Source organism: Neophocaena asiaeorientalis, unplaced genomic scaffold, assembly GCF_003031525.2.
Source record: "Neophocaena asiaeorientalis asiaeorientalis breed wild unplaced genomic scaffold, Neophocaena_asiaeorientalis_V1.1 scaffold503, whole genome shotgun sequence".
NCBI lineage: Eukaryota > Metazoa > Chordata > Mammalia > Artiodactyla > Phocoenidae > Neophocaena > Neophocaena asiaeorientalis.
This window is the reverse complement of record NW_020173710.1, coordinates 1,961,814-1,985,075: the sequence shown is the minus strand read 5'-3', so window position 1 is coordinate 1,985,075 and position 23,262 is coordinate 1,961,814. Positions and strand designations below refer to the sequence as shown.

Below are 23,262 nucleotides of genomic sequence, written 5' to 3'. Positions count from 1 at the left end.
GGTGCATGTATCTTTTTGAATTATAGTTTTGTCTGGGTGTACGAAGGGTCATGTGCTTTTGAAGGTATGTAAACCGGGGTGCCTTCTAACATAAAGACGGGCACAGACCTAATGAAAGCGGCTCCTGTTAGACCGAGACATTTAATTTAGTACCTCCTGTTTCTTCAGTGTGATATTGTTCCTAATTTCGGTCTATCCTAGGTGTAGTTAGAAACCTCTACAGAACAATGCTAGAAAGCCCAATTTTCTTTGAAAATTTTAGTCTGTTTAGTTTTTCATGTGAGATTTTTAACCTTTTTCTTTGAAGGGGTCTATACAATTTAACCCACGGGAGGTAGATGTTGCAGTCTCCAAAGCTAATCGTGCTCCGGGGACCACACTGGGAGCTCTGAAGAAAGAAGAGTTAAACACTCGGTATCTTCAAAATCAGGAGGAAATGCCAAGATATCAGGTTTCCAAGTCAGATAACAAGCGAAAACAAAAAATGAAGGAAAGAGCTACTGCTCACTTACGTAAATCTTCCCACTACCTTGGGGGAAAAGAATTAAGATATTCAGCTAGAAAAGAGAGAACTGGAAAATTATTAACCAGTGAATACAATCACAGTTTGCTCCCTGATGGGAATTCTTTGCAAATTGCAATGATTCAAGGTCAATCTCTTGCGAAAGAAGACTACCACGGTTCTAATAAATCCTATTCTTCCAGATTAGTTGAGAGAGACCATGGCAGGAAACAGAAGATCTATGAAACAGATGAATTTATTGACTATATTCTTAACTATTATCACACTCCAAAATATGCCCGTATCTGCCTAGAACCAAGTCACATAACAAGCACGTGTCAGTGGCACAGGGCCGTCCATGCGAAAGGAAGTGGATTTCAAATCAACTTGAGAAAACATAAGCGTCATTTAACCAGTTTGAGCCAAATGCAAAACCTAGATAGGAGAGAACAGGTGCAAGAAGACGATTCCTGCGCAAAGATTTGTACTCAGGATCCTGAGCATAAACCACAAAAGAGGGGAAAAGTGGATTATGCCAAAGAATGTAGAATGTTTAAGGGGTTTAAACATCATTGCGAGGACACAGTATGTGAAGCTGGTGATCGGCCATCCCCAGCTTTTGGAAAGAGCCATCTGTTGGAACAGACTCATGCTTACCAGGTCCAAGATTCCATATCCACAAGTCAAAGCCAAGTTTCCTCGCCCAACAGGTCAGCAGACTTTGATTTGAGGTTGACAGATTTCTTAGAGGAAATTAGCAGTGATTCTGAATGTTTCAGTGAAATCCTTAGTATAAACAAAGAGGAGAAAGAGAAATCTGTGGCCACATATGATAGCTCCCCAGAAAAGGGATCTCTTGACACTGATGAAATCATCACTTACGATCCAGAAATTAGGTCAAGTCAGCAAACCTTGTATTCAGAGTGGAAACATGAGGAGGAAAGATACTCTAAATACGAGCTTAGGAAACCAGGCAAGAGGTCCAATTATGAACTGAGATGTTCACGGCTTGAGGGTGAAAACAATTCTATTAGAGATGAGAAGAGCAACAGCAAAAAGAGGGGAATATTGGCCCCCAAATACTTATTTGATAAAAGCTACCACCACGAATCCAGTGCCAGTGATCAGTTAGACACTGTCACAAGAAAGAGGATGCAGTTGAGTGATAGTACATTTAACCAGAAAGTGAACTGTAGGCCCTTTCATGTGCCAATAACATCATCAAAAAGTGCTAATGCTTCCTATTTGGGGGATTTTCCCAAAAGAAGAGAGGCTCCACGGAAGTCAGAATATAACCAGGATGCAAGGAGGTTTAAAAGATATGAGAATTCTGAAGATTCCATGCTGAGTTCTGATAATTACTATACCAGACATAACAGTCAGGAGCACATTGACTACGGAAGCTATTTAGGAAACAACCACGCTAGTTCTTTATATTATCAAATGTTTTGAAGGTCTCTTAGATCAGGAAACTCTTACTCACAATAAAAATGTGCAAGAAGAAAATTTCAGACCAAATGTAGCTATGTAGTTATAGCAACTACAGAGCAAGAGAGCAACACTTAGGAGCACGAACAAGGTCAAATGCAAAACCTTGTTTCTCTTGCCAAAGGATAAAGCATAGATCTAAGTGTGTGTGTGTGTTGCAGGTGTGTTGGCAAACTTTGGAAACACAAAACATCCAGATTCTGAAGGTTGGTAAAACAATGTGCTTGCGAAACGTCCTTATCCAAGGATAGACATTTCTACAGTTCGATTGCAACTTCAATTCGGTGCCATCAAAGGAGCAAATTAACATCGAGAGGAGTTAAGATAGCCCTCTATGGCTCTTCAGCTGTCATAACGTTATCATTTAGCATCATTTATCTTCAGAGGGAATGGCAGTGAATGAATAATGATCTTTTTACTTGTTCTTTAATTTGGTCAGAACACCATGTGCAGCAACAAACTTTCCTGACTTTTATCTAGAAATACCTATAGATAAGAGGAGAGGTGACACCTAGAACATATGATAGACTTCTTCATGACATTAGACAGTTCCATGAGCATCTACTAGAAAGAAATTAATCTTATTAATATGTTCATAGGACTTAAAGAGTTGTCCTTTTAGAAACAAAGCCTTGGAAGAAGAATCTAAAAGGGGCTCAGATCATCCTTTGAGGTTTACACAGATAGTGGACCATTAGCAGAGTTGTTTTTTTGGAAGAACCCCATGTCATTCCATCCTAGAAAAGCAACAGGATTGAGGCGATATAACGTGGGATTTGCCAAAGGAAATATTGAACGATCCTGGGGCACCAGTAATGGCACTTGGGAAGAGAGGACGTGACAGTATTCCATTTCAGGTTATGTAATCCTTTCACTCAGGGTTGGGTGACATCAGTTTGTGAAAAGCCACTGAATATCCCAAAACTGACTTTTATAAAACAGTAACAAGTGCCTCCTCAATCCTCAATAATGCCATGGAGTTAGGAAGAGTCATGGGTAAAGCCCATAGTTTTCTAGCGGGGGAAAAATTGTATGTGTGCCGGATTTGTAAACTCTTAACATAAGCAATTTATCTTTTTACCTGCTGGTTTTGGACTCCTTGAATATGTTTTTAAATTGAGATATTTTATAGATTCGTAAAGACATACATCTTAATGCAGTGCATGTTCTATTGAAAGCTCGGCTGATTCATTCTGCCTTATATTGGATTTAGGACCTCAGGGGGCAGTAGATGACTTTTTTTCTTCCAACGAAGCTATAGCTGACATGGCAATTGAAGACCTCAATGAGATGAGATTGCCTGCAGTGGGGAAAAGGTGATTTTAATCCACTGAAGTAGTGGAAGGCAACATTTTCATATGACATGATTCATTTCAAATAGTCCTAACTTGATAGTCCATAGAAAAGTACCAGGCTGGTAAAGCCAAGGTAGGATGCCAGTCCTTGTGGTTGCCCAGAGGCACGCTGTGTGCTCATAACCACCCTCTTGAGCAACCTGATATCTGAAATGGCTATAAAATCTTCTAATTGATCTAAAGTAAGAGCCACAAGTTGTTTCATTGATCTCCTCTAATAGCATTTAACAGAGGTATGCCAGTACAAGCAAAAGTTCAGACATGAATGTAACATAGCAGATTGATTATACTTATTATCAATGAATGATTTGTTGGCTCCCTTATATTCAATTCCACTCGCAAGCCAGTGACTCTGCCATCAAAACCAGGCTTGGCTTGTCCAATCTGAAACATTGCTCCTAGGGCGAGTGCCTTTTCTCCTCTGAGGGCTAGCAGTGATTATTAACGTTCAGAGGACTGTTGTCCGGAGTAGGCTTTTAAACTACTAACAGCTTGTATTTTGTCAGACAACTTTTGATAACCAGGTATTATTCTCCTCCAGTGAGACCCCACCTCCTTATTTTTTCACGTTTCATGCCCTTGAAACAAAGAGCATTATGGGTTTGTAATGGAAAGCAGCTATGCTTGTTTTGAAAAAGAAAAAACCCCAACTCAGTCTCTTCTGTCATTCGATAATTTTTCTTTGCAGAGATTTTAGGCGTGAAAACAATTGCAGAATACAGCATGTGCAATTAAAAATTTCTTTTGTATAATAGAACTGGTGCTAAGTCACTTCTATATAATAATTTGGTCTTGTTTTGTTTGCTAAATACCATCCTGGGACCTAGAAGAAAGTAAAATTACTGGTTTTATGTTTACTTTCCGTACAACCTTGGATTTTTATGTCTCGTGGTAATGCATTCTAGATTTGAGTAAACCTCTTTTTTGGGGGGGTGTGTAGGCCTTAAACAAGGAAGAGAGCAATTTATCCTGAACTTTTCAAATGAATTGGCTTAGTAAGGAATGAAACAGAGCCGAAAATGTTGTAATCACGTTCTGTTAACATTGTTATTCTTTGTTGTGCTGTTGTTTAAGTGGCGCAGAAGTATTTTCTCATGTCTTTTTCCTATGTCCCATTAAGTGAGGGCCTGAACTTTAAGCTGTGTCTTTTAAAATAGATGTTTTTCCTTGTACGTGCTGCTAATAGTGCTTTAAGAAAGCTAAAAATCTGTCAGTGCGTTTTTGTTCAATTTGTTTGGATTTCTCAGGGTAGAAAGCCATGTAACCTGGTAATTTGGAAAATAAGAACCAAATAAATGTATTTTCACTTGTTGCAAGACTGTTCAAAATGTGAACTTTTAAATGCTGATAATTCCACTTTGGGGGGTTGGGATTTCTACCCGTGGTATGCTGCTTTGCACTAACGTTGTTGATCCTTTTTGTCATTTGCATTGGTAGAGAAATAATACATATTTGATTTTCAGATATATTAAAAGTAAAGTTGTCATGGAGTCTTTGTTCATTGACCGCATGTACTGGCTAGAAGGTTGCACACCTGCAGTAACATTCTCTGAAAATATATGTCTGGTTTCAATGGTTTCGAGGCAACTTCCCCAGTTTATGGTAATTGCCTGTCAGAGCTCATGAAACCACAGTTGTGTTTTCATCTTGGATAAATTAAAATCATGGTATTTGGACTCAAGAGTATTCTCCCTTCAGCAAAGGTTTTATCAGTTCTTTAAAGGTAGCAAAACGGACTCCACAGAATTTCATCTCATCCCTTCAGGCCTTGCCTTGGTAGAAGTGTTGAAGTTACTCAACATCCAGAAACAAGTCAGAGACACGAGGGGCTTCAGTGATCAGTCTTTGACCCTGCAAGCTTTAGCTGTATTTTCACATGAAATGTACAGCAAACCACCTCTAAGCATCCCTAACAAAGGCAGACTGTACCTTAGAGAAAAACTGGGCACTTTAGAGCTGAAAGGGTTCTTGTTGGGTTCAAAGAGCTCTTTCTGAGACAGCAAGGGCTGTTCTTGCTTGTTCTGGATTGAAGATTTGCATGAAGTTTGGCCCTCTGAGGTAAGGTGAAGAGGACATTGTGTAGAGGCCACAGATACCATAAACGCATAGTGAATGCTGCTTCTGACCCATAGATGCTGGGACTGAGAACAGTGTATCTGGGCAGGGGCCAGAAGCAAGCAGGTGGGGAGCAAACAGCGGACCCTTCCCCTGCTGAAACCACCACTCCCTCATCTTCTTAAATGGCGCCTTTTACATAGTATGGCTTACGACTATGCGAACTGGATTTGAGTTTTTAGATCAAAGTCCTGCCTGATGGTAATATCACTTTACCTGTAATCAATACAATGTTGATTTAGTTCTGAATGGAGGGGAATCCGGCTATTTGGGATTGAAGCTTTTAACCAGGCTCTGGATGTTTTCCTCCTGGCATCAGACAACTGTTTAACTTAGTAAAGGGAATAGCCTAATCTTCACATCTAAATGAGATTTCAGGCTGCAAAGGTGGCCCAATTCCTCTCTCCCTCCCCTTCCCCCATAGCATATGGCCTAACAGGTTGCTTGGCACAAAAGAGGCAACTCGAATATTTGTTGAATGAAAACTAGTTGGGGAAAAGGACACATTTAAAGACAACAAAAACAGGCAATATGGTTTGAGAACGTAAAAGCTGGAAAGCTTTTGAGCCCTCTTTGATTCACGGAGTACCTCCTTTGTAAGAAAAGTCTGCCAATTTTAACACTAAAATGGCAGAACACTAATATTCAGGGTAATAGGTTGTCTGTGTTTATACAGCCAACTGCACGCGCAAATCTGATATCCTTCTTTCGGCACAAAGTGAATCAACTTTACTGCTATAAGGATTCCCGAACACTTTACTAATCCGATGATACATTACAGCAAAAACAAAACCTGCCTTGGCACTCGGTAACAGTCTTCACTAGAGTTACTCCTTAGTGACCTTGCCGTAGACCTCAAGGTGGAAGTCTGCCTCTGAGTTTATTAAGTTCTGACTTAAAGAGGCAGAATTTGACAAGTCACAAAAAATAAATTCAATTCACTATTTTTTTAACAGGACAAGCTGGTATTTATTTGGTTTGTGGCGTGAGGCCTCTGTAAAGTTCTGCCCCTTTACTTGTCTCTTTTGGAATACAAAAAAAGTCACTCAAAAGTGAAACTCTTGAAGCTGGTTACTCAGATTAAGGTTTAAAAAAACAGGGCAACCCACCACACTATACTGGGTAAAACCATTTTATTAACTGACCAAAGCACTTCGTTTTGTTTTCTGATTTGAGGTAAAACCATTAAACACAGTTCACAAGAAAATACAATGACTACTCAACTACAAGAAACCTCACTAATTGTTCATATAATACTTTTACAAACTCATACAACTGTACAGTCTACTTAAGCTAAGTTTATTGTTAACCAAAAGACCAATATCAAAGACCAAGACACTTGACTACTACTCTTGCAGTGGCTATAGTTTTGTAACAACAGAAGAATAACTGTTACTTTATGAATACACTTTAAAAACCACTTGGCTAGTGATGTATTCGGTTTCCTTATTCTTCAGGGGTGTGAAGGCTCTTAGGAGAGCAATCACCTGTTCCTGTTCTGCATGCCCCTCTCTCACGTCCAACCATGTAAAATAACCATGAACGTGGGGACTGGGAAGATAGCCCTACAGTCTTATTCATGTGTTTTAGGTTTTTAGGCAAGCCAGCTGATTTTTTCCAAAGCTTGCTTTTGAATGTTCACATCCTGTTTTAATCCTCACTGTAGATTACTATGTTAGTGAGGGCATCTGAGGGTCCCAAGGAGGACAAGGACAGTGATGCAGACTGGAAACAAAGAAAGTAGATTTCTTGCAATTGAGCCCAGCTTTGAGATTTCGTTTTGTTACTGGACACCTCTCTTTAATCAATACCAAAGCCTGTGGAACACCGCAGATTTGCTTCAGAGGTAGATAAAACAGAAATCATGCAGTTAAGTCGATTGAGAAATAAGGGATTTGCTGTCTTCAGAGAACATCATGACTAAAAGTTGATCCTTTGTTCCTTGATGCTTGAAGGACTTTGCACATTTGACATTTTTACCTGTTTGGGGCGAATACCCACGTCTTACCTGTCTCTCAGGAAAAAACAAATTCAAATGCAGCCTGTACTGACTACAGATAGAAGAAAAACAGTAATAACATCTGTATTACAGCACTGCAGTTCACCTTCTGGATTTGTGACACACAAACATATCATGCATTCTAAGACAGAAGTTAGCTTTATCAGTGTCACTAGTGATGTTAATTAAAAAAATGTACAGCAAGTTCAAAACTTTTCTAAATATTGAAATCACCGTGTTTTAAAGACAGACTGGAATGTTACAAATGATTCTGCAAAATACAAAAATAGATATGCGTCCACTGCAGGCTTTAATCACTTTTCCGCGCACTCTCATCCTTTGGCTCCTCCTCATCTGAGTACACAGCGGGCTCCTCCCCCTCCTTCAGCAGTTTGCCCACGTGATGATACTTGACTGGAAGGAGAGAGGAAGACACAACGGTCACTCTCGCGCTTTCGAGAAAATCATGCCATTTCATTTGAAAGCATTTGTGAGAGGCCTACGAATGACACAATAGCACGTTGGGCTTCCGGAAGGTGGTTTATACCACAGTCCCAGCCAAGTCCCAGGGAGTTAAGAGTTTTGTGCCGCAGACAGAAATATAGAACAGGTAGCGATGCCTGACAACGAATGTGCAAGGTAACGTCAGAATGAGTTGTGTTAGTGCATAGGAGGTTTAGCAGAGCAAGGGCTTGTTATGAGTTAGGTGGAAGGGTTGCAGAACACTTTGTGGGAGAAGGATATGCTTTGGAAAATGTGTAGAAGGACTTGGGGAGGGAGGGGTTTCCAGAAAATGCAAGTACCACACACAAAGGCATGCAGGTGCGACCGAATGTATCTGGGGGAGCAATAAAGAGACCAAGTTGGCAGGAGTAGACTGGGAGTAGCGCTAGCCAAACAGGGTGGGGAAATCCTAAGACAGATGTGGAAAGCCAGCCTGAGGAGTCCGGACTTGTCCCACGGGTGTGGCAAAGGGCGTTGAAAGTTTACGACAAAGGAATGACAGGGTAAAACAGTGCTGTGGCCACTACGGTATCACTGTGTATAGAGGGCACGGCAGATTACGGTTAGGAGAGCCCAGGAGCAGGGTGACCAGGAGGCCAGCGGGTGGATCCACATGCGGAGGAACAAGAGCCAGGAGGAGGGGGTGTCCGTGGGGGTGAGAAGGGAAGGATATGAGACATGTAAAGGAAGCTGGAAACATGAGTAAATGAAGTGAAAACTGGAGATTCCGTGGACCGAAATGGGGACTCTGGAGAGGGAGCCACTCTGAAGGGGCACGTGACTGGAGACTGACAACAGGGACTGGAGAAGTGAAATTAGCATTGGCAAGAAGCAGGTCCCTGGAAACGTTTGAGAAAGAAGGTTCAATGGAATCGTGGGGGTAGAAACCATACTGCAGGGAGCAAGGAGGGATGGAGCAATGGTTAGGGACAACCGCGGATTACTAGATGGCTGTCTAACAGTGAAGGGAAGGAGTGATAACAGTCTAGTGGGTGAAGGGGAGAGCAGGAGACGGAATTCTCCCCCAACACGGGGCAACAGCTATACGTGGTTAAAGGGAAGTGCTAACAGAGGCCAGAGAGCACTGGAGACGTTGGAGAAAATAGATTTAAGAGGGCAACCAGAACGTAAGGGACCTGAGAAGGGATGGAGTCAGCAGACAACCACCATATTGCCTGTATTATAAGGGCCAAGCTAACGTAGGGTTAGTCATCTCAGTGTCAGAGGCCAAAAGAACTCCTCTTTCTGAGTATCGGTAGGAATTAGAGGGGTAACCAATCTGTTTAACCAGGCAACCGGAGCTACTTTGGTGTGAAATAATCGTCAGGAACAATTGGAACTTCCCTATTTGAACATTTTATAAAAGTCCCTAGGATGCTTGGGACTGCGCAAGACAAATAAAAGCCGGGTGGCACCTCAGAGACCTGCCTTAAGGGGAATCCACGCCAGCTCTGAGTGTAGCTCAAGTGTCACAACAGTATTTGGGGCTAGCCTTAGTTTAAGGGGTTGGGGGAACCACACTTTTTACCCCACTGATGAAGGCAAGCCCTAGAAAATGGAGCTTTTTAAGTTATGAATTACGACTCATTGGTTTCATATAGAAGAATCTATTGTTACAAAGGCATCCTGAAGATGCAAAAAATGAGGGACTGTTAGGTAGCTGAGTTATGTTTTCAGAGTAAAAAGACTTGCCTCTGGACTTGAAAGCTATTAGTCTGCTTGGGATCCAGACTCTAAAGGTAGAGCCATACCTGGCTAATTATTAATCCAGAACCCTCTGAAGTCAGCATTGTTTTCAAAGAAAATGGTTGGATTTAGCCCAAAAAGCCAATAATATTTAACAGATTATAGAGAATGGCAAATAGAAAATGACATTTACAATGAAAAATCCCCCTCAAGGAAGTGGTCACTGTCTTTATATACTGTTTCAAAGCTGGGAAAAATTATCATTCAAATTCTTAGCAGTGAAATATTGCTAAAGTGATCATCAAACACTTGGGTTGGACAAAAGCCACTTCCCCAAATCTCAAAATATGAACTTAACCCCCATCCTTACTTCCCCCCAAAGACCTCAGCCCATACCATAAGCCAGGAAACAAGTGTCTCCTTTTTGCTTTCTTCTTAAAAACGCAGACACCATTGTTGCTGGGCAGATTATAAGCATCATTTGTAGATGAGGCCTATAGTTGCGCTCAATTAGATTCAAAGAGAAGCTGTTTTGTAGAATACAAGTCTCTCATTCTTTAACAGAAATGTGGGCTGCTTTTAAACGGCAAGTTCTACAAGTGAGGGCTTATGAAAATTCCCTCTTTCTGTAGCCAAGATGGCCACTCTCCTTTCCCCTGCACACCAAGCACCAAATCCTATTGTGAAATCTATGCAAACCTCTCAAAAATTAAAAAAAACAGAAACCCAGGTTTCCACAGAGAACTAGCTAGAAATTGGTATGCAATCACGGCAAGTGACTCAGCACTGCTGCAATTACTTCAAGCCATGAACTTGATCCGTCCAAGATTCAGGAGCCTATCAAAATGCTTCCCAGTTGTAGCCTGCTTAGTAATAACTATTGTACTGCCGTGAATCCCATTACTGGTAGAAATTTGATCCAGGCACAATTAAAAAAACAAAAAACAACCGCTTACAAGTGAACTGAGAGTCCCAGTCATTCAGGGTCTCCTGCTGGGCAGGAGTGAGGTCAGAAAGGTCATCGTACTCGTCCTTCAGTGCTTCCTTATCCAGGCAAAATGTGGCAAGGCCCCTGGATGCATCTCTTCCGGCAAAGACCCCGTATGGCCCCTCTTTAAAAACAAAACAACAAAACAAAACCAAAGTCGATTATTTATTAGGCAGTCAATTTCTCTGTGGTTCACACACAGAAAATGGCTTCCTTACCCATTCACATGGAGAGTCTGCTTTTTGAATGACAGATTCCATTTGGAAACCATAAGTGATGTTGATCCTTTGATCATTACCTAGTGGATACTGAAAGACCTGTTGTCATTAAACTTTTAAACAACTAAAACTAAATCAAAATGCTATACATTAGCATTCATTTCTTGTGATTTTCAAACAGCTAATAAAAAAGCCATAAATGATTATCTCCTGGGGGGGAAGGTGTTAGTAGGGAATGATCCAAGATAATAGTGAGTTCGTGGGTCAGAATTCAACTTCTGGATATTGAACCTGGAGCCTGGCTCTGTTCTAGGCACTTGGGCTGCATCAGTGAAAGTTCCGGATTCTGAAGATAAGAAACACTAAAGTGTAAATGAAAACATCTTCTTATAAACATACTCTGATACGATTTAATGAGTCAAGAGCGTCTTATAGAGATCTTTGGTTGCAAGACTAGACCGTGTTAAACATTAACGTGGCATCTGCAGGAGAAATCATTTTATGAATATCAGTGGTTCAGAAATCTATCCACAGGTTACATAATCTTCAGTGTCAACAAAGAAGAGATGGCACGGGGCTCAGGTCTGTCACGCTGTTTTGGGTGGACTTGAAGACTGTGAAAATTCTATAAGATATCTGAATGCTATTATATGTAGTATTATGCTATTATATATGATACTAAATTTTTGTCTAAGAGAGCAGTGAATCATCCTGTAGGTAAAGTGGATTTTTAGACATTTAAATATTGCACAAGTAAATGAAGAGAAGCCAGTGTACTTTAAACAATGTGTTGTTTCCCCAAAGGTGGACTGAGTAGCAAGTCTGACATGAAAAAGTTTGTAGGTAACCACCATGCCAAGTATGAGAACAGAGCAAGTTTCATTACGACCTGGCCACCTGAAACCTCAATCCACCAGGATTCTTTTATTTTTACAAATTAGATGAAATGTATGATCAACTTTAAAATGCCAAAGAAAAATGGTTATTTTAAATCATCATTACATACTACCATTTCCACTAGAGAAGGTAAACAGGCCAAGTGTACGGGTTTTGGATCTCACCATTTCAGAAATTATGGTCACAGAATACTTAATCTGAGGGGAGCATTGAAAGTCTTTGGAGTATATATATTATTCACCAGAATGTATAGTCACTAGAATGTAAGCTCCAGGAGCAGATTTGTGCCTGTTTTGTTCACTGCTATATTCCCAGCACCCACAAAAGTGCCAGGCATACAATAATATCATTAAAAATAATGAATAATTTTTAGGAATCCTTTATAACATCAAGTATAATTTCCAAATGATGTTGTCACATATTCATAGCCTCACTGGACAATAGTGCAGGTAGAGACTGAGAGTTCTCACAGTGGGCCATCCTTATCATTTTAAAGAGGGGGAACTAAGGCCCAGAGAGAACAATGCTTTGCTCCAGGTCACACAGCTGGTCAGTGATCCAACCAGGCAGAGAACCCAGGTTGCCTGACTCCCAGTTTTGGGCTCCGTACACAGGCCTACATTCCTCTCAATGACTTTGCAAACTACAATCATATGATGATGCTGCAGGCACACGTTTCAACTGCTTTATGGTGTAGCTCAGTAAGAACAGATATTGACACGATTATGCTTACTGATAATGCCTTTAGGTGTGCCACTGTAAGTGACAAATAATGTAGGTGTGGTTTTCAAATTATCTTGACCTTTACATGCCTACAGAAAGCAGGTCTTCTAAAATCCTCCACGAGGAAAAACTGCTAAGTGGGAGAGTTCCTTAAGAACCTTAGCACATCTGATTTTGATGAGCTGGACTGGGAAAGTAAAACAGACCAGGAGCGGGAATGAAGGCAGGTCACTGTCTGCTATCCTCTCCCTCATCTCCAGACCAGTGGCCATACTCCCTGAGCCCCCTTATTTTTAGAAGCATCCATATTGGAGGAGCTAAAATCTCTTCTTCCTCCTCTGATCCAAACATTCTATAAAGCAGAACTTTCCAAACCTGGATTCTTCTCGAATTTGCTTGGGGGTGGGTTGTTAAAATGCAGATTCCTCGATCTTCCCCCCCTCCCGCGGTTATGGAGATCAGGCCAGGAATCTGTATTGCACCTCAAGCGCATCAGGTGATTCTGATCCACAACCAAGCTTGGAAAAGCCTCATCTCCAAGGCCGCGTCAAGCCTGTCCCCCTCCAACAGCTCAGCAGTCACCCACCCCTCATTTCCCCTCCGGTTGGCTTTTCCTGAAATCCCCACACCCAGCGGCCGTCATAGCCCTACCCCTCTTGTTTCTCCGGATCCTCCCATTTCTCCCTCCCACCAATTTTTTTTTTTTGGCTTCTAGTCCTTTCTCTCCTGCTACGGAGTATAATACTGTGCTACCTTCTCGTCTTGCCACATTCCTGTCGTCCGCTACATTCAGCCTTCCTCATCCAGCTCCCTTCCCCCATGGAGCCTCCCTTGTTCACCTCCCAGCTTTCCCCGTCTGCCACACACAACACGCGCGCACACACATACCAAACACATGCCACACACATACCTGACACATGCCACATTCCTAGCGCACGCGCGCTCACGCACACACACACGACAAGCCGCATACACTGAACACGCACACACACATCACTCACCGCCACGCACAATGCTCCTACCTGCTGCTAATCCCATCTCCGATTCCCTTCTCCCAGAACCTCACATTCCACCATGGCTACTCCTGGTCCGGCCGGCCGCCGTACCAGGCCCGTAGAACTTGCGGCCTTTGGTCACGTCGAACACCTTGCCGTTGATGGCCATGAGTATACGCGGGTCCTGGACGCCGTCGAAGCGCCGCAGCTCGGCAGGGGTGAAGTCGCGCCGCTTAAGGCGGGGCAGCGGGGGCGGCTCGTCGTCGTCGCTGTCGCTGGCCGTCGGCTGGTCCCCGCGCACGATCTTGTAAAGCAGGAAGATGCAGAGGCCGAGCAGCAGCAGGTTGAGCGGCGACGTGAAAATCTCGTGCAGCAGCCCGCCGCCCTCTAGCTCGCTCGGGTCGGCGCCAGTCGCCGCCACATCCTCGGCAGCCATTATCGCTAGAGCAAAGGTTGGGCCGGGATAGGGAGAGCTCCGGAACTGGCTTTCTCCTCCCTCTCCGCGAGCTAGTGGCGCGCGGGGCCCGGCGGACAGGGACTAGCCAGCGGAGGAGGCGGAGCCAGGCGGTGGCGGGGCCGGATGGGCGGAGCCTCTCAGCCCCGCCTCCCCGCGGCCTCCGAAGCTCCCGGCGCTGCTCAGTCGGGCCCCGCCTAGGTCAGGCCCCCCACCTTACCTCGGGATGGTGGCTCCCCTCCCCCAGCCGCATCCTGCATACCCAGCCGCCGAGATTGCGGAACACACCCCTCAGCAATACCTGCGAGGCCTGGCCCCAGCCTCACGCCATCCCCACCCCATCCTCTAGCTAACCGCGACGCAGCACGCTGCCCTCCTCCGCACCCCCAGTTCCTCGTCGCACACCGACCCGCTCGGCCTTGCCAGGTTCTGTGTGAGGCGCCACCTGATGCGAGCCAAACACTTCAACTCCATTTCCCCTGCTTTAAGCTTCTCCCCGCCTTCCAATCCGAAGACTCATCTTTCCCCGGCCAACCCTCGGGACCACGAGGCTCTCTTAGGAGACGGGAAACTCACTCCTTGAGCTCCTTTCCCACCCTAGAGACCCAGACTACCCATTTTCACCTTGGGAATCCCCATTCGCTGCCCTTGACGACCTTTCTCCAATCCTCCCCCCACCAGATGCTGTGGGGCAGACGCCCCCGGGATAGCTAAAGTCAGTGCACAGGCCTCATCTGACAGCTCTCCCAATATCTGGGGAAAACAGATCGGATCGTCCGATTTGCTTTGGGTTCGTTTTTGGAACACTAAATCCTTTTGTAGTCACTGATTTGCTCAATCTCATTGCAATCACTGATTTGATCTTGCATCAGCAAGCAACGTTCTGTTGCGTTTTTTTGTTTGTTTGTTTTGCTCAGAATAATGACCAGAGTTTCTTTGTTTGGCAGCGTTCTTCTATTTGAAGTCGGTCGAGCCGTCCTTGGCAGTCACGATAGCCCTGTGCTGGAGCCCAGAGGAAGGTGGGAGTTTGGAAGGATCCTAGGTTTGGTCCCTTCGTTTCCTCGGTATTTCATCCAGCCTTTGATGTGCTAACCGGCTGCACAGGAGCGGCCTTACGGAGGAAGCAGAGTCTATACCCTTCAGAGTCCTAATCTGGCCGCCCTCTTTATGGTGGCAGGGGGAGGGGAGCGGAAGCAAGGATAGAGAGAAGGGGGAAAAAATAATTAAAACCAAGCCATGTACACATCTGCAGCCCAGAGCAGTACTTTTCCATCAAGAGTTCTTGCACAAAATTTACTCCCCCTCCCAACAGGCAGGAGACTGGAGAGAATTGGCTTCTTACCTCAGAATTTGAAAAATTTCTGGCGCAAACTGCTTCCATCCCTGCCCCCACCCCATCTTCTTAAATCGTTTAAAAGGTGCATATGAACTGAACAATCTTTAAATCGGGCCCACACACTTTTATTCACAGATCTAAATTTAGGATTAGCTGAAATGGCCTTTTCCAGATCTTCCGTAAAACCTCTTCAGTTTAATCAAGGGGAAACAGGCTGAAACTGGGGGCACTCGGCTGTAGTTAGAACCTAATTATCTCTAAAAAAAAAGAAACAACTGTGTACGGCCAAGACATTTAAAAAACCAAAAAACTTGTGAAAAATATTTACATTTGCAGCAAATATGGCAAAGGGTTAATATCTTTTAAGAGCTCATTTCGATTGACAAGAAAAACCTGAGTCTAGTCAATGAATGGGCAAAAATTGAAATAGGGAGTTCACGGAAGAAGGGATACCAATGATGAATAAGCATATGAAAAATGTTCAGTCTCAATAGCAATGAAAAATGGAGATGACACTGTCACCTACCACGTTCCTACAGAAAGGATAAAAGACACACACACACAAAAGGTTGTGGTGATATACAGTGCTGGCCAGAGAGCTGTGCGCTAGACTCTCGTACACTGTTGGGGGGAGTAGAAATTGGTATAACCTTTTGTTATCCATAAAAATATTTTCAATCCACTGATCCCACTTCTGGAAATCTACTCTTTGGTTCAGTAATTCCACCGCTAGGAATCTATCCCAAGGAAACATTTAGAAATGCAAATGAAGATTTCATTGCTAAGATGCTCATCAAAGAATCATTTGTAATATGGAAATACTGAAAACAACCTAAATGTTCAACTTCAAGACATAGCTGACTAATCCACTTGGATTGTGACAAAACCATAAAATGGTGTATGATGCAGCCATCCAAATGTTATCATGCATGACACAGGAAAATGCTTGTGTTTTAATCTTAAGAGAGAAAAACAGGATACAAAACTATACACAGCATGAACTCAACTATGTAAAAAAAAAAAATGCATAAAAGGAAGCCCGAAAGGAAACATGCTCAAATGTTAACTGTTGTGATTGTTAGCTTCTTCTTTATATTAGTCTACATTTTCCAGAATGAGCACATGTCCCTTTTAGCCTCAGGGGGAAAAATGGTTTATTATTTCTTCTCTGAAAAAATGTAGAATGTATTATAATACATGTTCACTACAACAAACTAAACAGTATGTAAGTGTATAAAGTAAAAAGTGAAACTCGTTTCTCCCCCTCCCAGCTCCCCAAACAATCTTTAAATCCGGCCCACACATTAGCAGTTTGGTCTATATGCCTGCAGACATATGAGACACACAGATTTTGTTTTACAAAACTACGGAAATTTTTAAAATAATAAATGATTCTTCGGGGGGTTTTTTTCCTGACAAACAGAGATACAAAGTAAAAAATAAGAACAGGCCATTAGCTCCCACCCAGATAAACCATGTTGGACAGTTTTGAAAGTTATATTTGTTTAAGTTTATAAAATTCAAACTATGGAAAGATACAAAAGGTAAATTAAATCCCCTCTTCTCACCCCTGGTTCTCTCCTCAAAGGTAACCGCTATTAAAAGTGGGGAAAATGTCAGACAGAGAAAGACAAATACTGTGTGATATCACTGATATGTGGAATCTGAAAAAAAAATAACAAAACTAAACTAAACTAAACTTAAAAAAACAGATTGTGGAATGATGGTTACCAGGGGCTGGGGGTGGGGGGATAGGAGAGATGTTTAAGGACACATATTTGCAACTAGTAGATAAATAAGTCCTGGAGATCTAATATGCAGTACAGTGATCGTAGACAACAAAATCATATTATAAACGTTAAACTTGCTAAGAGACTAGATCTTAATTGTTCCCACCACTAGAAGAAATGATAATTATGTGAGGTGACAGAGGTTTTAGCTAACACGACAGTGGCAATCTATAACAATATGAATGTAACAAATCAATATGTCATGCACCTTAAACTTACACAATGCTATATGTCACTTATATCTCAATAAAAAGTGGGGGGAAATGTTTTTATGGAGGGCTAGGGGGGTTAAAAATTTTCACTTATCACAGTCCAGTGTCCTTCCTGCTATACCTCTGTAGCAGGGTACACCCTCGGAGGGTCAATGGATTAAAGTCCTACTTCATACAGAGGTTAGAAAATTTGTGCCATTGAAAACCTCAAGAAGTGATACAGCTTGAAAATATAAATGCTTTCCAAGCAGATTTGATGTTCAATAAAGCGGGCTATTAGGTAAACACTGAGATGTTGAGATTGTTGAAGGCAAGCCTCCTACCATTCCAGCTCATGTCACAGCGCTCAGTGGGAAGGTCTCGTACAGAGTGACAATTCTCAAGTTCTCTGGAAATAAGCCAGGTGCTCCTGACTAAAAAGCCCTCTCCAGAACATGAGAGTCGCATTATAGATATTCTTTTCTTCAAATCAGTGTCTAAAGCCTATGTATTTGACCTGAGAACTACTTATTTCCCAAGATATATGTTAAATCTTTTAATGTTTCCAAACCTCTTGCCTCCTTTAAATTATTTTCAAAGGTTTTAAAGAAGTCTTAAAGAAAAATAGGACAATTGGCTATTAGCTAGAAAAGGTGTAGGAAGGAATTCAACCTCACTCATAATCAAATAAACCCAAAGGAACGTAATAGCAACATATCATTTCTCATCATTCAAATTATTGGAGCATTCTTTCCTACCTTTTGTTGCTTGAAGCTTTTTAAGAACTCAGTGTTGGCAAGCGCTCTGACACAATGCTGGCCAGAGTGAAATTGCTAGGATGAAAGAGTCATCTTGTTCACCAGTGTATTTCCTGTCTGCCATGTAGTAGGTGATCAATAAATGTTTGTTGAATTCGATTATATTGTAATAAAATAGATAACTAATGAGAACCTACTGTATAGCACAGGGGCCTCTACTTGGTGTTCTGTGGTGACCTAAATGGGAAGGAAATCCAAAAAGAGGGGATATATGTATACGTATGACTGATTCACTTTGCTGTACAGCAGAAACTAGCACAGCAGTGTAAAGCAACTCTACTCCAATTAAAAAAACTGATTTTAAAGATCAAAAAAATAAATTACATTGTAAGTGGATGCAGACTTTCTAGAAAGCAGTCTTGGCAATATGCAACAAGAGCCTCAAAGTATTTGTACCCTGTGACCAAAGAATTTATCTTCTAGAAATTTTTCCTAGGGAAGTACTCAGAGATATGAGTAGTGATTTGTACAGAAAAATCACAAAGCCCAATACATGGTAGCAAAGAACTGGAAACCATGTTAAGTATCCAGAGATGTTCTCCATCTCACTCAGAATAAAAGCCCAAAGTTCTTACAGCCGCCTAAAGGCCCTACAGGGTTTGCACCGCCCCACCCTGCCTTTACCTTTAAGGCTTTAGGACCTCATTCCCACTTCCTTCCCTGGTCACTGTGCTCCAGCCACAGTGGCCACCTCGCTGGCCCTTGAACAATCAGGCATATTCCAATTCCTCCGTACTTATGATTCCTTTTGCTGGACTGTTCTTCCCCAGATAGCCTCATGGATCATTCCCTCACTGCTTTCAAATCTCAAGACACCCTCCCCCAACTCTCCTTCCTTCCTTCTCAAATTTATTTTTCTCCATCGCAGTATCGTTTACTCACTTTTTTGGTCATCTCCTCCAACGTGACTGTGAGTTATATGAGAACAGAGATTTTGTTTATTTCCTTCGCTGCTGTATCCCCTGTGCTTAGACTAGTGGCTGGCATATAGTAGGAGCTCAATAAATATTTGTGGACTTGATTTGTCTTTTTAAAATTTCTTTTCATTGAAGTATAGTTGATTTACAATGTTGTGCTAATTTCTGCTGTACAGCAAAGTGGCTCAGGTATACACATATATACATTACTTTTAAATATTCTTTTCCATTATGGTTTATCCCAAGAGATTGGGTATAGTTCCCTGTGCTGTAGAGTAGGACCTTGTTGTTTATCCATTTTATTTTATTTATTTATTTTCAGGCGGACTCCCAACCACTGCGCCACCAGGGAAGCCCTGTTTATCCATTTTAAATGTAATAGTTTGCATCTCCTAACCCCAAACTCTCAGTCCCTCCCTTTCCCTCCTCCCTCCCCTTTGGCAACTACAAGTCTGTTCTATATGTCCGTGAGTCTGTTTCTGTTTTGTAGATAGGTTCATTTGTGTCATATTTTAGATTCCACATATGAGTGATATCAGATGGTACTTGTCTTTCTCTTTGACTTATTTCACTTAGTATGATAATCTCTAGTTGCATCCAGGTTGCTGCAAATGGCATTACTTTGTCCTTTTTTATGGCCGAGTAATATTCCATTGTATATATGTACCACATCTTCTTTATCCATTCATCTATCGGTGGACATTTAGGCTATTTCCATGTCTTGGCTATTGTGAATAGTGCTGCTATGAACATAGGGGTGCATGTATCTTTTTGAATTATAGTTTTGTCCAGGTATATGCCAGGAGTGGGATTGCTGGATCATATCGTAGCTTTATTTTTAGTTTTCTGAGGAAACTCCATACTGTTTTCCATAGTGGCTGCACCAACTTACATTCCCACCAACAGTGTAGGAGGGTTCCCTTTTCTTTTGTGGACTTGATTTGAACATGGCAACCCATTATGTTAAACATACATGTATAGAAAAAAATATGAAGGAAATACACATAAAAGTTAGTAACAGTTATCTCTGGGTTGTGAGATTATGGGTAATTTTTGCTTACTTTTTTATATAGTGAGCATAAATTTCTTTTATTATTATAAAAAGCAATACAAAGTTCAAACTTTTAAGGGATAAATACAAAATTCCAAATCAACTATACGTCAATAAAATTTTTAAAAATTCCAAAGTTGCCAACTATGTCTTAACAGGAGTATATGGATGCCACACTTTCAATTTCAGAGACTAGAGTAGGCAGCACTTGGTGCTGAGATTCTAAAGAGACCCAAAATGGGTCTGCCCGTCACATCCTCTTTTTTTTTTTTTTTTTTCTTTTTTTGCGTTACGCAGGCCTCTCACTGTTGTGGCCTCTCCCGTTGCGGAGCACAGACTCCGGACACGCAGGCTCAGCGGCCATGGCTCACGCCGTCACATCCCCTTGACCATCCTCTCTTGAATTCCTGTTTCATGCTAGGCTCTGTGGTAGGTGCTGGGGATTCAAAGTCTTTGCCCCCAAGGAAGGAGCTCACTGTCTAGTAAGGGGAGACAGACAGCCAAAGTGTCATAGATGCTGTGATCGTGGTCTACACACGGTAAGAGGGAGGCAGGCAAAGGAGGGATGGGAGGTCTGATCCAGGAAGGTTTTGTACAAGAGGTGACATTTGAGCTGAGTCTTGAAAATGTTCGCCAGATGGACAAGGAAATTGATGATTTTTCTAGGGAAACCAGTGGTTCTCAAGCTTCGGTGAGCATTGGAATAATCTGGAGAGGGGAGAAGGTACTTATAAAATGTCTATTCCTAGGATCAGCCCTCAAAGATTCTGAGCCAGTAGGTCTAAAGTAAAGTCTGAGAATCTGCATCGTTAGTAATAGCTAACATTACTTGGGCACTTATTTGAGCACTTATTATGTGCCAGGCAATGTTCTAAACCCTTTGTATGGAATAGCGCTTGTGCTCCTTTTTTTATTGAAATATATTTGACTTATAACCTCGTGTAAATTTAAGGTATACAGCAACGTCAATTTGATACATTTATATATTGTAATATATTTGCCATTGTAGCGATAATTAGCACCTCTATCTCGTTACCTAATTATCATTTCTTTTTAGTGGTTGGATAACTCTTGGGCTTTGCATAAAACACTCTGAGGCAGATGGCGTGTGGGGCACTCCCTGCGGGAGTGACTGAGGCTGTATTGTGACCTCACCTCAGCTCAACTTCTCCCTCTGCCTGATCCTGCTTCTTGGCCTGACCATTCAGGCACAGAACACAAGAACACTCACCAATAAATTTCCTTTGCACTAACCTCCATCACGGAGCCTGTTTTCCCAGGGACCCCAACTTGAGACTCTAACCTTCCATGATCTGACCTCAGCATACCTATCTCCTGCTTTATGTCTTTCTACTTCCTGCTTACCCTCAACACTCCAACTTTACTGAAGCTATAGGAGTGACATAGCCAACATCACAGCTCACACGTGCGTTTATTGAGTGCTACAAACACTTTACAAATATTGCCTCATTTATCTCACAACGAGTTAGGTTCTACTATCATTCTCTTTTTATAGATGAGGAAACCGATATACATAGAGGTGAAGTTACCTGCCCAAAGTCACACAGTTAGTTAAGAGGCAGAGCTGGGATTTAAACCCACAAGTCTGGCCCAGGCTTTCCATGAGATCATTTCACTTTTTAGAAATATCATACCGGTAGGACAATTGAGGATGCACTGGAGGGGCGAATGCTAGAGCAGGGACACCAGTGAGGGGCCTAGCCGCAGGAGAGCACGAGGGCGTCGATCAAGGCTGTGACAGTGTGGACACACATGCAGGGATGAATAGGATCGATGTTAAGGAGTTGGATGGGACAGAGCTTAGGATTCCTCCTCTACTTCTCCTACTCTCTCTACATCCAATTTATGTCCCAAACCCTTGGTTGGGTGTGTGGACAGAAGCTCTATCATCCACCAAGAGGAGGTATGCGGGGGGAGAGCAAACTTGCAGAAAGGACCTTGTCTTCAGATGGGGGCTGTGTCTTAAAGTGTGGTTCATGGACCGGCAGCGTTGGCTGGGAGCCTGTTAGAAATGCACGATCTTGGGCAGTATCCCAGACCCACCGAATCAGAATCTCCATTTTAACAAGACCCCACATGAGTCACCTGCATGTTAATGTTTGAAGAGCACCGGCAGATATATTTAAAATAGATAACCAACAAGGACCTACTGTACAGCACAGGGAATGCTGCTCAGTATTCTGTAATAACCTAAATGGGAAAAGAATTTGAAAAAGAATACATACATGTATGTGTATAAGTGAATCACTTTGCTGTACACCTGAAACTAACACAGCATTGTTAATCAACTGTGCTCCAATATAAAATTTTAAAATTCTAAAATATACAAAAGAGAGAAAAGCACAGGCAGAAGGAACATGCTGGAGAGATCTAGTAATGTAGCCAGTGGAGTATTGGGGCTTGGGGCTCATGCTAGGGGTCTGGACTGGAGAGAGAAAGGCAGGAGGGATCAGACTGCGAGTGGGAGTTGAAATAAATCACTGGCGTTGAATCGGATCACCAGCGAGAACATAGGGCAGAGGTGCTGCCAAGGTTCAATGCGCGGTGTGCTAAGCCAAGGCTGAAAATTGTTGGCTCCAATCCATGCTTATTTGACCCTCGCATTTATGTTACTTTAAAAAATATTAGATGTAAACACTTAACCAAAAGATTTTTACATAAAACCCATATTTCTGACTTCTCTTAAAAAGTTGGACGATCTGGAGATTTCTTTAAAAAACTGAAAATAGAACTACCATACGACCCAGCAATCCCACTACTGGGCATATACCCTGAGAAAACCATAATTCAAAAAGAGTCATGTACCACAATGTTCATTGCAGCTCTATTTACAATAGCCAGGACATGGAAGCAACCTAAGTGTCCATCGACAGATGAATGGATAAAGAAGATGTGGCACATATATACAATGGAATATTACTCAGCCATAAAAAGAAATGAAATTGAGTTATCTGTACTGAGGTGGATGGACCTAGAGTCTGTCATACAGAGTGAAGTAAGTCAGAAAGAGAAAAACAAATACCGTATCCTAACACATATACATGGAATCTGAAATTAAAAAAAAAAAAAGGTCATGAAGAACCTAGTGGCAAGATGGGAATAAAGACACAGATCTACTAGAGAATGGACTTGAGGATACGGGGTGTGGGAAGGGTAAGCTGGGACAAAGTGAGAGAGTGCCATGGACATATATACACTACCAAATGTAAAATAG

General features: G+C 42.2%; 2 protein-coding genes across 2 annotated transcripts; one reads left to right on the top strand and one right to left on the bottom strand.

Moving 5' to 3' along the window:
- Positions 1-307: 307 nt before the first annotated feature.
- Positions 308-1,954, top strand: LOC112403224 (A-kinase anchor protein 17B; the record flags this gene model as incomplete). The annotated part of the gene is made up of 1 exon (XM_024750589.1): positions 308-1,954. A coding segment is annotated over one exon (1,647 nt), but the record flags the coding sequence as incomplete, so codon positions are not given.
- Positions 1,955-6,576: 4,622 nt separating this feature from the next.
- Positions 6,577-14,003, bottom strand: PGRMC1 (progesterone receptor membrane component 1). The gene is made up of 3 exons (XM_024750607.1): positions 13,582-14,003; positions 10,606-10,761; positions 6,577-7,873 (listed from the first exon to the last, which is right to left on the bottom strand). The coding sequence occupies exons 1-3, from the start codon at positions 13,904-13,906 to the stop codon at positions 7,770-7,772; spliced, it is 585 nt and encodes a 194-aa protein (XP_024606375.1). The 5' UTR covers positions 13,907-14,003; the 3' UTR covers positions 6,577-7,769.
- Between the last annotated feature and the right edge of the window lie 9,259 nt (positions 14,004-23,262).

Bases quoted from the DNA above. Each gene is read 5' to 3' on its own strand.
- PGRMC1 (XM_024750607.1), bottom strand. From the start codon at position 13,906: ATGGCTGCCGAGGATGTGGCGGCGACTGGCGCCGACCCGAGCGAGCTA. The intron at 10,762-13,581 runs GTACGGCGGCCG...TTGTTTTTAAAG, and splicing joins CCGCAAGTTCTACGGGCCTG to AGGGGCCATACGGGGTCTTT. The intron at 7,874-10,605 runs GTAAGCGGTTGT...CTCTCCTTCCAG, and splicing joins CTGGGACTCTCAGTTCACTT to TCAAGTATCATCACGTGGGC.